Here is a 16,948-nt window from a genome sequence, read left to right as displayed (position 1 = left end):
AGTCGCTCACAGAATATAGGCATGCCACATATAATTTTAATCATTAGAAGCTCCTTGTGTGTGCTGGTCATAACGATGTAAATAAGATGAATTTTCAGCAAAAAATGCACCCAACGTTAGCAGAACTGGCCAGGAGCTGCATGGCCTATTGAGTCAAGATGTATGAGGAAACATCTGTATCCAAGCAGAGGCAGAGGACACAGTGTTGGCTGCTGTGCGAGTGCTGTCTGCGGGTGGGTTGGTTGTGCAGTAGTGTTCGGCATATGTGTAAGGGGCATTATGTGCAATAATAATGTGCAACATATGTGTAACAGGCGTTATGTGTGTCATGTGTATAAGGGCATTAATAATGTGCAACATATGTGTAAGGGACATTATGTGTGTCATTATGTGTATGAAGGGCATTAATAAAGGTTGGCATATTGTGTAGGGGCATTATGGTTATAAGGACATTAATAATGTGTGTCATGTGTAAGGCGCATTACTGTGTGGTATTATCAGGGGTGCCGAGAGAAAGGGGTAGGGGGTACAAATTACCCAGGCCAAAGTCTGATGGAAGGGCCCAGTGGGGGCCCCAGAGTCCCTCCCCTTAAGTGACAGCAGCAGCTGCAGCTCTTCTCCTCTGCCCAGCAAACACTGCTTTGTGCTGGGTTGCAGTGTGGCCATGGAGGTGCTTAAAATACAATATTTTCTCAGGATTTTTTTCTTAGGGTATAATGTGAATAATGTGAGGAGTAATGTATATAAGGTAAAGTGGTAATACTGTGTGATGTAACGTGAATAAGGGACACCATTGCATGATATAATGTGAATAAAGTGGCACTACTGTGTGGCATCATTTGAATTGGGGGTACTATTGTGTGGCCATGCCCCTTCCCAGCAAGAACACACCCCTGTTTGGGCTGCGCACCGATGGTGTGCACTGTTTCTATTTAAAATAATGCAGGTAGGAGCACCAAAATGATGACTGCTATTATGAGGGTTGATGGTGCTGGGAAAGGGGAGCAGGGTCAGAGGCGGAACTAGTGGCGGTGCTAGGGGGCAACAGACAAAATCTTGCCTAGGGCATCATTTAGGCTAGGGCCGGCTCTGTTAAGATATATGATGCGAGTCGCACCAGCTGCAAAAGCGATCAGTTGGATTGCATCTGAGCCGAACAGGCTTGGCTGGGATCGCATGCGATATATGGTATGCGAAAGGGCCGGAGGTCCCAGGCGGCTCAAAAGGGGATTGCGGGCAACTTCTCTGCTGAGAAGTCGCCTTTTTGTTTGGGGGCTTATAGGCAGACGAGCTGACCAAAAACTACCCGGGGTTTCGACAGTCGGAATCCAACATTGAATGCCCCCCCCCCTTAGTTCAGTATTTGGTACACTATAGGAAATGTTACATCTATAGACTGTGCTGTGGATTTGCCTATCATTCTACAAATAAAAGTATTAATTGAATAATAACTAAAATAATTCTCCCAATAATAACAATATTTACATGAGCACAACATTGCTATCAGCTTGGAGTACAAATTGTGCTTTGGCAACTTTTTTAAGACTGTTGACCTCAAATAAAATCTGCATAATTTGTAAATCTTTAAAGTTACTTATTAACAGGTAAAGAAACTGGATTGACATGAAACCTAGCCAGCAGCATGAACTATTTCCGGGAGTGTAAAAGCTACTGTTTCACACGACATACCTAGCTGAAAGCACGTTCACGGCTTTCTACCTTGTCAGGTGCTTGGTTTTGCTGTTTTTACATATACAAAAAGAAGGATGAAGAAATTCTCTTTGGACGATTCTGTTTTCTTAGATGACAGTCTAGCAAATTCCCACAGCACAAGCGACTTCTCTCCCCTTAGTCCCACAGACAGCCTGGGCTCAGTGTTTGTAAGGTAAGTAATGTTTTATTGATTTTCGGTATGCTGCAATGTTAGCTTGACAAAGAATAAAAACAATATTGCTTGTCCATGTTCTATGCGTTTGTATACCAACAGAGCAAGTGAGCCTTAATAGATACTTATATTTTACAGAAGATTTAAAATCAGAATTAGAACGGTGCATTTCATTTGATAAGCATGTTTATTTTATGAAGTGTTTTGTATTCTGTTTGAATAAGGGGTTTGTGTTTGCCTTACCTTTATCTTTTATTCATTAGTATTCTAAAAATAGCTGCTATGTCACTTTATGCCCTGTAAGTGCAGAAGCATTTCTCTCACTTTGAAAAATATAAAAATAAATAGAACGTAAAAAACAAAAAAGGCAAATATACAAAAAAAATAATAATAATAACAAACTAAATATTATTTTTACTTAATGTTTAATTAAGAACTGTGCGTTGACACAGATCTTAACATAAAACTGAAAAAAAAATGATTTACCAAACTTCCGTGTTTCGGTTGGAAGATAAAAATTGCAAACAGGATGCTTTCAGTGCATAAACAAAATGCCTTCCCATTGCCAGCTTTTGTTCTGACATGGTATTAGTATCTTTTTTAAGGGCTTATTTATGATTCAGTCCAGAGTGCTTCCAATTATTTAGCTATCCAGCTCAGCTAATTGCGGTGGGAGATACCAAAGTATCATAGCAACTTAGTAAACCCACATTTTTCTCCAAACAGCAGCTGTCCCATGATCCTTAGCAATGCCACTTTCACACATAATAAGTAAAACTTAGGTTCATGCATGTACTGAGATTGGGCCATAGGAGGCCGAGGTATCGAAATGGGTTCAATCTGAAGACAGTGTTAGTTTTCACAATGAAGCTTGATGAATTTGAGGCAGCTACACATGGATTTTAAAGATGAATTTACCTGCAACATGTAACTTCATATAGGCCCATAAACATCCCAGAATTAGGTTACTCTTCGGGGCCTGGGTATTTTTGATTTCAAGAAATATAATTATGCTGCAAAGCTTTCTCATTTTGTGCATGGCGAAACCTTGGCCCGAGGAAGGTCTGAGTCACCATTGAAGCCGAAGAGCTGGGCCTGTAGACTTTCTCTCACTTTAATGGCTCCCAAAGATGCACCACCCTAGGGATGTTCGCATCTCATCCAGTCATTTCTTGTTCATTGCACATTTGGGATTTTGATAATAGACTTATTCAGTTGTTCCCGGGTTTGTCCCAACTGATAGCATGGCTTTTACCCCAGGTACATGTAAATCTGCCTTCAATGACCTCACTTTTCCCCAATTCTCAGAAATCCAAGAAAGGATGGCTCTCCCATCTAAGGATTATTGCCATTATTTACAGATCAGACACTTTCATTCTAAGATCAGTTCTGTTTTAGTAATTAGGCCTTTAACAAAATCGATATTTAACCCTTAGAGACCCCATCTCTGCTATAGATACTATGTTGGTCGAGGAGATGAGTACCACATGGGATGCTCAAGAAGTAGCTTGGGAGCTTCATCTGAGAGCTATTTTTGATAAAGAGGATTGGTCTGAAGTATGGAATAACGCTGCTTCCAGCTCCATTTGCATTAAAATTAAGACAAACACATGAAAATGATTATATTTTTGGTATTATATACCCTCCTGGTTAAAATCCATGTTTCTTGATTTTCCGATAGGTGCTGCAGGAGATGCTTAGGGGATGTGACCAAAACCTGCACTGTTTGTGCCTTGGTCCTGAACACTTTACATCTCTCACTCATAGGCGTGCGCAGCCCATTTTATTAGGGGGTGCACCATCAAAGGAGTGTGTCTAGCACCACCTATTGGGCATGTCTAGCATTGCCCATTGGGTGTGTCTAACACTGCCAGCCATGCATGTTTACCATCATCTATTTGTACTCGCTAAAAATATTAAATGTCTCTCAGCCAGAACATAATCTCCGGCCTATTTCAGTTTTAATATTCTTATTATTCTTTATAACAGTACATGCATATAAAGTAAAAAAACTATATGGATTATGCAGGTATGTAGTGATATGACAATGGTCTAGCACAATTAACAATGCAAAACACACATTTGATTGCTGTGCACTAATTTTAACCCCTTCCCGACATTTGACGTACATTTACGTCATGGCCGGGAGGTACTTCCCGACACATGGCATAAATGTACGTCATGAGTTTAAACTGTCACTGCGTCTCGAGACGCAGTGACAGAGGGACGATGTCTGCTGTCCCTGACAGCAGACATGTCCCTGCATGCCCAGGGGGGGCTGCGATGTCGCCCCCCCGTCGGCGATCGCTGTGATTGGCTGTTCAGTGTGAACAGCCATTCACAGCGTTTTCCTGTGTTACCAGCGAATCGGACGCTCGGTAACACAGGTGTCAATCACCGCCGGGCGTCAGGGGGCATGAGGGGGTCATCGGTGACGATGACACCTCACCCCACCCTCACCCCACCTGCCCCCAAGGCTGTGATTGGTCCGTGGGACCCACGGACCAATCACAGCCAAGGCGCGACATTTAAACTGACGGTGACTGCGCTGCAGACGCCATTCCGGTCTGGAATAGCGTGCAGAACGGTCACCGTGCCTGCCTGCCGTGAATACCGACCTGATCCTTGCTAATACTTACCTGATCCTTGCAAATACCTTACCTGATCACCTTATCACTGCTTGTAGCGTGCTGGACGCTTCCTGGATCTGACTTCCTGAGACTTCCTGCTGCTGCTGCAGTGTGATAGAGAGATAGAGAGATAGAGAGAGAGATAGAGAGAGATAGAGAGAGATAGAGAGATAGTGACAGAGAGAGCTATATTTTGTGTCTGCTACCCCCCCTTTTTGGGGGTGCAGGGGTTTTCTATATATATATAACTGTCAGTGCTGCTGCTGCTGCAGTGTCATACAGTGATAGATAGTGATAGATAGTGATAGATAGTGAGAGGTAGAGAGATAGAGAGATTTGTGTCTGCTACCCCCCCTTTTTGGGGGTGCAGGGGTTTTATTTTATATATATAACTGTCAGTGCTGCTGCTGCAGTGTCATAGAGTGATAGATAGTGATAGATAGTGAGAGATAGAGAGATAGAGAGAGATAGTGACAGAGAGTGATAGAGAGTGTATATTTTGTGTCTGCTACCCCCCCTTTTTGGGGGTGCAGTTTTTTTTTATACATATAACTGTCAGTGCTGCTGCTGCAGTGTCCTAGAGTGATAGATAGTGAGAGATAGTGAGAGATAGAGAGATAGAGAGAGATAGTGACAGAGAGTGATAGAGAGTGTATATTTTGTGTCTGCTACCCCCCCTTTTGTGCTGATCAGTATATCTGTGCTGATCAGCAACTTTTTGGGGGCGCAGAGGTTTTTTTTTTTATATATATACCTGTCAGTTGCTGCCAGTTGCACTGTCAGTTGCACCAAAGGTTGTGCACCTGCTGTCCCTCACTGGTAATCTGTGTCGCATCACTGATCACCTTTTTTTTTTTTTGTGAGTGCTGTGGGGTCTTTTTTTAATTTTTTTTTTACACACACTGATTTTGTGGGTGTCCTGTGGCCACTGTGCGCCGATCAGTGACGTACATCACTGATCAGCTTTTTCGGCACAGGGTTGATCAATTTTTTTTTTTTTTTTTTGATCAGATTCCTGTTGCCTTTGAGCGCTGTTCAGTGACAGACGTTACTGACCAACATCTGTGCTCAATTTTTGGCGCAGGACCTTTTTTTTTTTTTTTAACCCCTTCAATTTTTTATTTTTAACCCCTTCATTTTTTTTTTTTTTTTATTGGTATAAAGTATTTTTTTTTTTCTGCACCACATACACACTACATACCCCCCGGATTGAAATAAAGTTTGTACCCCCCCCTACACTATACACGTGTTGAAACATTTCACTACCAGTAACACAAAAATAAAAATGGCATCCCAAATGTCCTCCCAAATGTCCTCCCAAATGTCCTCCCAGTCATCCAGGAGAATGTATTCAGTGGAGGAGGCATATGCCATGCTTGCCTCTGACTCTGACACAGGCAGTGATGCAAGCGGGGAATTTGAAGGATTCGTCTTAAGCTCCTCTTCCTCCTCTGGTGATGAGGGACCCCCTCAAAGACGCCCCCGTAGATCAGCTGAGATTCCCCCCCCAATAATTGATCTAGTATGGACCCCACCACCAGACAATTTTGAGCCCCAGGTTCCTGAGTTTTTGGCCATGCCAGGAATCCAATTTGATTCCACAGGTCTCAGAGAAATTGACTTTTTCAAATTATTTTTCTCTGATGATTTTATAAATTTAATGGTGGACCAAACTAATTTATATGCCCAGCAGTTTATTGCTCAAAACCCCACGTCATCATTTGCTAGGTGGACCCCTGTAGATGCAGTAGAGATGATGACGTTTTGGGGTCTGGTGTTTCATATGGGCATAGTAAAAAAGCCAGAAATTAGGCAATATTGGAGTACAGATGTTCTGTACAGTACTCCATTTTACCGTATGGCCATGCCCCGGACTCGATTTGAGACAATTCTTAAATTTATACATTACACCGATAATGCACAGTGCCCACCCAGAGATGATCCCACCTTTGACCGGCTATTCAAAGTCAGGCCGGTCATTGATCATTTCAGTGCCAAATTTGAAGAGGTGTACATCCCTGAAAAATTTATTTGTATCGACGAGTCCCTTATACATTTTAAAGGAAGGGTTAAATTCCGCCAGTACCTTCCCAGTAAGAGGGCAAGGTATGGCATAAAAATGTATAAACTGTGTGAAAGCACCTCAGGGTACACCCACAGGTTTAGGGTTTATGAAGGGAAGGATTCAAGAATTCAACCGCCAGAATGCCCCCCCTCCCTCGTAGGTGTTAGTGGGAAAATTGTCTGGGATTTAGTGCACCCCTTCCTGGATAAAGGTTATCACCTCTATGTGGATAACTTTTACACTAGCATCCCCCTGTTTAAGGCCCTTGGTTCAAGAGGTACAGCAGCTTGCGGTACTGTGCGCAAGAACCAAAGAGGCCTCCCAAAAACGCACATTGCCCAAGTAATGAGAAGGGGTGAAAGCAGGGGAATATGCAACGAAAATATGTTGTTGGTCAAATATAAGGACAAGAGGGATGTCCTTATACTGACAACAATTCACGGAGACAGTACCACCTCCGTCCCTGTACGAGGTACCAGTACCCACACCTCCAAACCTAATTGTATCCTGGATTACAATAGGTACATGGGCGGAGTGGATCTTTCAGATCAGGTACTGAAGCCGTACAGTGCCCTGCGGAAAACAAAAATCTGGTACAAGAAGGTGGCCGTGTATATCATCCAGATGGCACTGTATAACGCTTACGTGCTATTCCGTTCTACCGGCCAGAGGGGGACATTTATGCACTTTCAAGAGGAAGTCATAAAGGGCCTAATATTTGGGAACCAGCAGGCAGAGGGCCCCAGTACTTCTAGTACTGGCCCCCGTATTGTACCAGGGCAGCATTTTCCTGATGAAATCCCCTCCACTGGAAAAAAGGGCAGGACACAAAAAAGGTGCAAAGTTTGCTATAAAAAGGGAATAAGAAAGCAAACTATTTTCCAGTGTGACACTTGCCCCGACAAACCCGGCCTATGTATAAAGGAGTGTTTTAAAATATACCACACATCTATGGAATATTAGGTTCATAATTTCACCGTGCTTCGGGGGTCTTGCTAATGCCACATAGCACCCACCATTCATTCCACCAGAATCTGAGCCGCAAAATCCAAAAATCACTCCTTCCCTTCTGAGTCCTGCCATGCACCCAACTGGTATTTTTTGGTCACATGTGAGGCATTGCCGTACTCGGGAGAAATTGGGGCACAGATTTTGGGGTGCTTTGTCTCCTTCATTCCTTGTGAAAATGAAAAATTTTGAGCCAGAACTGCATTTTTGTGTAAAAAAATGTAATTTTTCATGTTCACTGCCCAGTTTTATCAAAATTGGTGAAACCCCTGGGGGTTTGAAATGTACACTATACCCCTAGATGAATTCCCTGAGGGGTGTAGTTTGCAAAATGGGGTCACTTGTGGGGGGGTTCCACTGTATTGGTGCTTTGGGGGTCTTGCTAATGCGACATAGCACCCACCATCATTCCACCAGAATTTGTGCTGCAAAATCCAAATATCACTCCTTCCCTTCTGAGTCCTGCCACTTTTTGGTCACACATGAGGCATTGCCGTACTCGGGAGAAATTGGGGCACAGATTTTGGGGTGCTTTGTCTCCTTCATTCCTTCTGAAAATGAAAAATTTTGAGCCAGAACTGCATTTTTGTGTAAAAAAATGTAATTTTTCATTTTCACTGCCCACTTGTATCAAAATTGGTGAAACCCCTGGGGGTTTGAAATGTACACTATACCCCTAGATGAATTCCCTGAGGGGTGTAGTTTGCAAAATGGGGTGACTTGTGGGGGGGTTCCACTGTATTGGTGCAACATAGCACCCACCATTCATTCCACCAGAATCTGTGCTGCAAAATCCAAAAATCACTCCTTCCCTTTTGAGTCCTGCCATGCACCCAACTGGTATTTTTTGGTCACATGTGAGGCATTGCCGTACTCGGGAGAAATTGGGGCACAGATTTTGGGGTGCTTTTTCTCCTTCATACCTTCTGAAAATGAAAAATTTTGAGCCAGAACTGCATTTTTGTGTAAAAAATGTAATTTTTCATGTTCACTGCCCACTTGTATCAAAATTGGTGAAACCCCTGGGGGTTTGAAATGTACACTATACCCCTAGATGAATTCCCTGAGGGGTGTAGTTTGCAAAATGGGGTGACTTGTGGGGGGGTTCCACTGTATTGGTGCAACATAGCACCCACCATTCATTCCACCAGAATCTGTGCTGCAAAATCCAAAAATCACTCCTTCCCTTTTGAGTCCTGCCATGCACCCAACTGGTATTTTTTGGTCACATGTGAGGCATTGCCGTACTCGGGAGAAATTGGGGCACAGATTTTGGGGTGCTTTTTCTCCTTCATACCTTCTGAAAATGAAAAATTTTGAGCCAGAACTGCATTTTTGTGTAAAAAATGTAATTTTTCATGTTTACTGCCCACTTGTATCAAAATTGGTGAAACCCCTGGGGGTTTGAAATGTACACTATACCCCTAGATGAATTCCCTGAGGGGTGTAGTTTGCAAAATGGGGTCACTTGTGGGGGGGTTCCACTGTATTGGTGCTTGGGGGGTCTTGCTATTGCGACATAGCACCCACCAAAATTCCACCAGAATCTGAGCTGCAAAATCCAAAAATCACTCCTTCCCTTTTGAGTCCTGCCATGCACCCAACTGGTATTTTTTGGTCACATGTGAGGCATTGCCGTACTCGGGAGAAATTGGGGCACAGATTTTGGGGTGCTTTTTCTCCTTCATACCTTCTGAAAATGAAAAATTTTGAGCCAGAACTGCATTTTTGTGTAAAAAATGTAATTTTTCATGTTCACTGCCCACTTGTATCAAAATTGGTGAAACCCCTGGGGGTTTGAAATGTACACTATACCCCTAGATGAATTCCCTGAGGGGTGTAGTTTGCAAAATGGGGTGACTTGTGGGGGGGTTCCACTGTATTGGTGCTTGGGGGGTCTTGCTAATGCCACATAGCACCCACCAACATTCCACCAGAATCTGAGCTGCAAAATCCAAAAATCACTCCTTCCCTTCTGAGTCCTGCCATGCACCCAAATGGTATTTTTTGGTCACATGTGAGGCATTGCCGTACTCGGGAGAAATTGGGGCACAGATTTTGGGGTGCTTTGTCTCCTTCATACCTTCTGAAAATGAAAAATTTTGAGCCAGAACTGCATTTTTGTGTAAAAAAATGTAATTTTTCATTTTCACTGCCCACTTGTATCAAAATTGGTAAAACCCCTGGGGGTTTGAAATGTACACTATACCCCTAGATGAATTCCCTGAGGGGTGTACTTTGCAAAATGGGGTGACTTGTGGGGGGGTTCCACTGTATTGGTGCAACATAGCACCCACCATTCATTCCACCAAAATCTGTGCTGCAAAATCCAAAAATCACTCCTTCCGTTCTGAGTCCTGCCATGCACCCAACTGGTATTTTTTGGTCACATGTGAGGCATTTCCGTACTCGGGAGAAATTGGGGCACAGATTTTGGGGTGCTTTTTCTCCTTCATACCTTCTGAAAATGAAAAATTTTGAGCCAGAACTGCATTTTTGTGTAAAAAAATGTAATTTTTCATTTTCACTGCCCACTTGTATCAAAATTGGTGAAACCCCTGGGGGTTTGAAATGTACACTATACCCCTAGATGAATTCCCTGAGGGGTGTAGTTTTCAAAATGGGGTGACTTGTGGGGGGGTTCCACTGTATTGGTGCTTGGGGGGTCTTGCTAATGCGACATAGCACCCACCAAAATTCCACCAGAATCTGAGCTGCAAAATCCAAAAATCACTCCTTCCGTTCTGAGTCCTGCCATGCACCCAACTGGTATTTTTTGGTCACATGTGAGGCATTGCCGTACTCGGGAGAAATTGGGGCACAGATTTTGGGGTGCTTTTTCTCCTTCATACCTTCTGAAAATGAAAAATTTCGAGCCAGAACTGCATTTTTGTGTAAAAAATGTAATTTTTCATTTTCACTGCCCACTTGTATCAAAATTGGTGAAACCCCTGGGGGTTTGAAATGTACACTATACCCCTAGATGAATTCCCTGAGGGGTGTAGTTTTCAAAATGGGGTGACTTGTGGGGGGGTTCCACTGTATTGGTGCTTGGGGGGTCTTGCTAATGCGACATAGCACCCACCAAAATTCCACCAGAATCTGAGCCGCAAAATCCAAAAATCACTCCTTCCGTTCTGAGTCCTGCCATGCACCCAACTGGTATTTTTTGGTCACATGTGAGGCATTTCCGTACTCGGGAGAAATTGGGGCACATATTTTGGGGTGCTTTTTCTCCTTCATACCTTCTGAAAATGAAAAATTTTGAGCCAGAACTGCATTTTTGTGTAAAAAAATTTAATTTTTCATTTTCACTGCCCACTTGTATCAAAATTGGTGAAACCCCTGGGGGTTTGAAATGTACACTATACCCCTAGATGAATTCCCTGAGGGGTGTACTTTGCAAAATGGGGTGACTTGTGGGGGGGTTCCACTGTATTGGTGCAACATAGCACCCACCATTCATTCCACCAGAATCTGTGCTGCAAAATCCAAAAATCACTCCTTCCCTTCTGAGTCCTGCCATGCACCCAACTGGTATTTTTTGGTCACATGTGAGGCATTGCCGTACTCGGGAGAAATTGGGGCACAGATTTTGGGGTGCTTTTTCTCCTTCATACCTTCTGAAAATGAAAAATTTTGAGCCAGAACTGCATTTTTGTGTAAAAAAATGTAATTTTTCATTTTCACTGCCCACTTGTATCAAAATTGGTGAAACCCCTGGGGGTTTTAAATGTACACTATACCCCTAGATGAATTCCCTGAGGGGTGTAGTTTTCAAAATGGGGTGACTTGTGGGGGGGTTCCACTGTATTGGTGCTTTGGGGGTCTTGCTAATGCGACATAGCACCCACCAAAATTCCACCAGAATCTGAGCTGCAAAATCCAAAAATCACTCCTTCCCTTCTGAGTCCTGCCATGCACCCAACTGGTATTTTTTGGTCACATGTGAGGCATTGCCGTACTCGGGAGAAATTGGGGCACAGATTTTGGGGTGCTTTGTCTCCTTCATACCTTCTGAAAATGACAAATTTGGAGCCAGAACTGTATTTTTGTGTAAAAAAAATAATTTTTCATTTTCACTGCCCAGTTGTACCACAATTGGTGAAACCCCTGGGGGTTTGAAATGTACACTATACCCCTAGATGAATTCCCTGAGGGGTGTAGTTTGCAAAATGGGGTCACTTGTGGGGGGGTTCCTAACTTTTAGCATCTTATGGTGCCTAGAAACCTACATGGTGCCTAAAAAATAATCTCATAAAAAGGAGGCTCCAAAATCAAGTAGGTGCTCCTTCTATTATGAAGCCTGTGGTTTGGTCACCGTGCACACTAGGGCCACATATAGGATATTTATGAAAACAAAAGAATTGGGGGAATCAATTTTCAGTCACATTTCTCTAGTAAAATGTACTGTGTTCCTTAGAAAAATGTATTAAAATTGCAAATCTGCAAAAAAAAAGAAATTTTGAAATTTCACCTACACTTTGTTTTAATTCCTGTGAAACACCTAAAGGGTTAACAAACTTCCAAAATGCTGTTTTGAATACTGTGAGGGGTGCAGTTTTTGAAATGGCATCATTTATGGGGGTGTCTCACATACAAGTCCCTCAAAGTCACATCAGAACTGAACTGGTCCCTAAAAAAATCAGTGTTTGAAATTTTCTTGAAAATTTGAGAATTTGCTATTCATATTTGAAGCCTCCTAGTGTCCCAAAAAATTAAAAGGAAGTTGAAATAATGATGTCAACATAAAGTAGACATATGGTCTATGTTAGTTATTCACTATTTTGAGTGGTAAGATTATTTGTCTCACAAGCAGAAAATTTAACATTTTGCAAATCGCTAAATTTTCCATTTTTTCACGATATTTTGGTATTTTTCACAAAAAAACACAGACTGTATCGACCCAAATTTACCACTAATTTGAAGTACAATGTGTCACGAAAAAACAATCTCAAAATCACTGGGATAAGTAAAAGCAAAAAAAAGTTATCCCCACTTAAGTGAGACATGTCAGATTTGAAAAAAAGGGCTCTGTCAGGAACGCAAAAACTGGCTCTGTCAGGAAGGGGTTAATGGAATACAGGTCTAAAAAGCAATAGACTTTCTTAAAAGGTATTGCTGGTATTGCTAGCGGCAGGGAGTTGTTCATAAGGGAGGGCACAGCATTTGGGGGTGCCTGTGCACCCCTAACACTCAATGTGCGCACACCTATGCTCACACTATCACCCTGAGTTTCACAGGGTGTATTCAAGTAAAACGTTACTGAATAGTGCCGGGAATGAGCTTTTCCATTACCAGTGCTGTAAACTCCCGACAAACCAGACAAAACTAGTACCACAATTTGAGCTGTGGGTTTACCATCCACCCTCACAGTGTTGCGTCCAGCACTTATGTCAGAGAATGCGACTTAACAGATTTATTTAGGCCCCGTAACACGCATCTCCCACATGTGATGTACCTGGTGCTGGTCCTTTCTGGAGCATTTCATTGAATTTCCGCCACAATTTGGAAGCCTGCCTCACTCTCATATGGATTCTGTTTTGTCTTTTACATTCTCGAAAGTCCAGACAGCCTATTAGGATGAATATGTAACTGGGCGCTGCGCATCCCTTGTGGTGTTATATATAAATAAATGTGTAATATATGTACAGAGATACAGGAAGACATAAATTGTATATTAGATACTGTGGCAATTGAATATTTTTGTAATATAGTTGTTATCATTTTACATTGTTGTTTCTGCCCCCCCCCCCCCCCCCCCCCCCCTAAGCCTCACGGTGATGGATAGCCATTTTGATTTCATTCACAATTCAGTGTTGTTTTATACTAGATACACTATAGTAGGCTGTTTGGAGCAGCGAATGGTTAACCATTACAGTTTGTAAAAGGTTCAATTAAGCCAAATTTATAAAAAATACAGGTTTTATCGGATTTATCGCTTGTAATGGGACTGCCAGGAGCTTCAGGAAGACTTCAAAGGAAATCGTATGCAATAAATGTGCAGCTGGTGGTTCCATTCATCTTATGTGCTGCACATAAGGGGCCTTATTTTGGTTCATTCTTTCTGACAAAATCCTTCTTAGATGGACAAAACCATGTGCACTGCAGGGGGGGCAGATGTCACATATGAGAGAATTAGATTTGGGTGAGTTATTTTGTTTCTGTGCAGGGAAAATACTGACTGCTTTATTTTTACACTGCAATATAGATCTCACTTTGAAGTAAAACCCCACCTAAATCTAATTCTCTCTGCACAAGTAACACCTGCCCCACCTGCAGTGCACATGGTTTTGCCCATCTAAGAAGGATTTTGTCAGAAAGAATGAACCAAAATAAGGCCCAAGATCTCCAGGCTCCAATCCGATGCGCACGGGAACACGCATCAGATCAGTCCTGATGTTAAACACCTTCGATTTGGCCCAATTTCACTGGATGTATCGGCCTGATCTGTTGGAATCGGGTAAAATGGTCCAGAATCAGGCCTGTGTACCACCTTCAGTACCATAAGCTTTCGTGGTGTAATTCCAAAACACAAACAAACCATTAAAACAAAAAATGAGGTTGACATTAAAGCACTTAGCCAGAATAGGATGAACTAGATGGGAACAAGTAAATGGATGGGAGCAGGATGCTGTGTCCCAAAGGTGCAAAATATGTTTGAAAATTAGCGAATTTGGTGGTAAACAGAGTGGGCTTTTTCTGACCCCGCTTTCCCCAACATCTATTGCCTTCTCTACTATTATACCAGCAAGACTTTTGGAGCACCGCAACAAACACTACTGGTGTATACATTGGATGAAGAAGACCCTGTAGACAGGAGACATAGGGGGGTACTACACAAATTTGAGGCCGTCCTGCAATGAAAGCCTGTTACATTTTTACGCAAGGTGATTGACAGGAAGTAGGCACCTGGGCGTGGTACCTAGTCTTTTCATAAGAGTGCCAAGAAAAACGCAGGCGTGCCAGAAAAAATGTTGGGATTGGTAGGCACGCCAAAGCATTTTAGGGGAAGGTGGGTGACATCAGCAACACGCCAGATATGCTTGTTTTCATCACACCTGCTGAGTAAGTCTCTGGCTTCTCTGAGCCTGGGATGACTGGTGCACAGTGTAAAAATGATTAGATGACGAGCGGCTTACGAATAGATTTGGACATATTTGCACAGGTGTGCAAATAGATGGGCAGCCTTACACAACTACTCGCACACTGAGCATTTTAATGTGCAAGGTGGGATTTCACTCTAGCGGGGGCGGCATCTTACCTGAAATCTGGCTGAAGTTAATTTGCAGCCATGTGATCAGGACTGCATTACCCCCATAGGCTTGCTGCTACAGCCCAAATATCCCGGCTGTACTATTGCATCTCTGTTCATGTACTCGTCAGTGATTTATCTTAGCTAAAGGTACCCATACATGGTGCGATTGCCGCCGACATCTCATCGCACAGTTCAAAAAGTATGTGCTGCACATATTTTGAACTAGCTTCGGATCGCATTGCATGAAAATTGCATGCGATGCAATGTAGTCCAAAATGCATGCAATTATCACAGCGTGTAAAGGTGCCCATACACGGTACAATGGTGCTGTGCGATGCGATGGACGCTCCCGTGGGCATCCCATCGCACAGCACATATAGTCTGTACAGCCGGTGCTTTTTGCCTTGTATCTAGTACAAAAAGCGTGGTGCTGTAGCACATTGTATACTTTTTGTACTAGATGCTATGCAATCTAGTACTAAAAGCACGTTCCTCACACCGTGTATTTTCCAATTTGTTTTCCACCTGAAAGGTTAAAATACTAGAAGGCACACAAGGTATGTAAAGGGTGGACTGTTAATTTGAGCACCAATGAAAGTAATGTTGTTGACTTGCTACTGTTTACTGCAAAATCTGTTGGGATTATTTCTTCATGGTAGTGGCATCACTTAAGTAATTCATTGTAATATTTTATTTTCTTCAAGATCAACATCAAAGTTTGAGTTTCTATAATGTTATTCCCAGAGTTACTAGCCATAGTTAACAGTAACATAAGTTTAGAATAAAGTTTCTCTTCAAGCACATTAATTTTCTTGCTGGGAATTCCAAACATTTTATCTAAATTCACTCCTGGCTTGGAACATGAACATGTGGCTTAATTAACATTATTATGTAGCATTGGAAATGTACACTATGTAGTGTAATCATCAGTGGCAGTCAGGGGCACCAACAGGTCAGTTGGCCCCAGTGAAATGGAGGGGTGTGGCTATCTGGTGGGGCCTCTGTGAGGGGCATGACAATGTTCCGATGAAAAACTATAAACAAGAGGGAGATAGAGCACAGGCTGCCACTGCAGCTGTCTCTATCCTCAGCTCAGCACATGGCACTTAGCAGCGTGTGCCGAGTTAGGGATAGAGGCTGTGCTGTGGCTGCAGCTTGCTCACTGGAAAGGGGGAGGAGTCGTGGGCCCCGGGAGGGCGCCGGGGTTGCTAGGGACGCCACATGGATGGGACGCATTGACGTGTCAGTGAGGTGATGCACTTCTGGGTCACATGAGCCGGGGACGGCGGCGGGTGGCGGGCAGCGTACAACGTGGACCCCTTCATCACTATATAGGTAAGAGTGTATACCTTCTGATTTGGTCTTGCACCAGATGTTTTGCTTTGAAAAAGGGAATTAAATCCCGAAACGTCAGCTAACTGAATAAGCTGTGTCAGAGTTTTTTTCTTGTAAAATCTGTGGGAGTGCCACTATCGTCTGTTGGTCTGCATATGTGCTTTTGCTGGCGTGCCCCCCTGCTTGTATACAGTGGGATCCCAAAGGAGTGCCGGTTCTTGGAATGTATATATATGATATGTGTTCAATACACTCGTAATTTTTGCACAAGACTCTGAGTGCCACCTCCTGTTGTTCTGCTGTGTATGGAATATATATATATATATATATAGATAGATAGATAGATAGATAGATAGAAGGTAGCAAAGGTGGCACTCTGAGTCGTTTTCAGTTGCAAAAACACTGCTTTATTGCAGACAAGTGGTTAAACCCCGACACTAGTGTTTCGAGCTCTGGCTCATCGTCAGGGTACAACCAGAATACCGTAAAAGTGCATGGTAAAATACCCACAAGGAATCCCCACCCACAAACATAATAAACATACTCACCTGTGTCAGCCTTCCCCGCTATCCACACTCCATAGGTGTCGACCGCCCGATGATCCACGTGCGCTGCCGGGTCGCAGCACATGACGTGTCACAGACCCAGTGCGCATCCTCATGACATCAGCGCTGTCAGTGACTACTGGACGCCGGACACGTATCCGGCTGACGCAGGACCTAGTCGCCATGGCAACTGCAGAAACATAATACAAAGACATAAATAAG

The 16,948-nt window shown here is 43.1% G+C and overlaps 1 protein-coding gene across 1 annotated transcript in view; it reads left to right on the top strand.

Moving 5' to 3' along the window:
- Positions 1–1,687: 1,687 nt before the first annotated feature.
- GRAMD2B (GRAM domain containing 2B) overlaps positions 1,688–16,948 on the top strand; it is a 167,200-nt gene continuing 151,939 nt past the window's right edge. Inside the window, exon 1 of the mRNA XM_083151568.1 lies at positions 1,688–1,885. Coding sequence (XP_083007694.1) covers positions 1,767–1,885 — 119 coding nt within the window. The 5' untranslated portion in view covers positions 1,688–1,766. The remainder of the gene's footprint in view (positions 1,886–16,948) is intronic.

Source organism: Crinia signifera, chromosome 1, assembly GCF_055691185.1.
Source record: "Crinia signifera chromosome 1, ASM5569118v1, whole genome shotgun sequence".
Taxonomy (NCBI): domain Eukaryota; kingdom Metazoa; phylum Chordata; class Amphibia; order Anura; family Myobatrachidae; genus Crinia; species Crinia signifera.
Note: the sequence above shows the minus strand (reverse complement) of the source record. Positions and strands in the feature narration are given on the sequence as shown.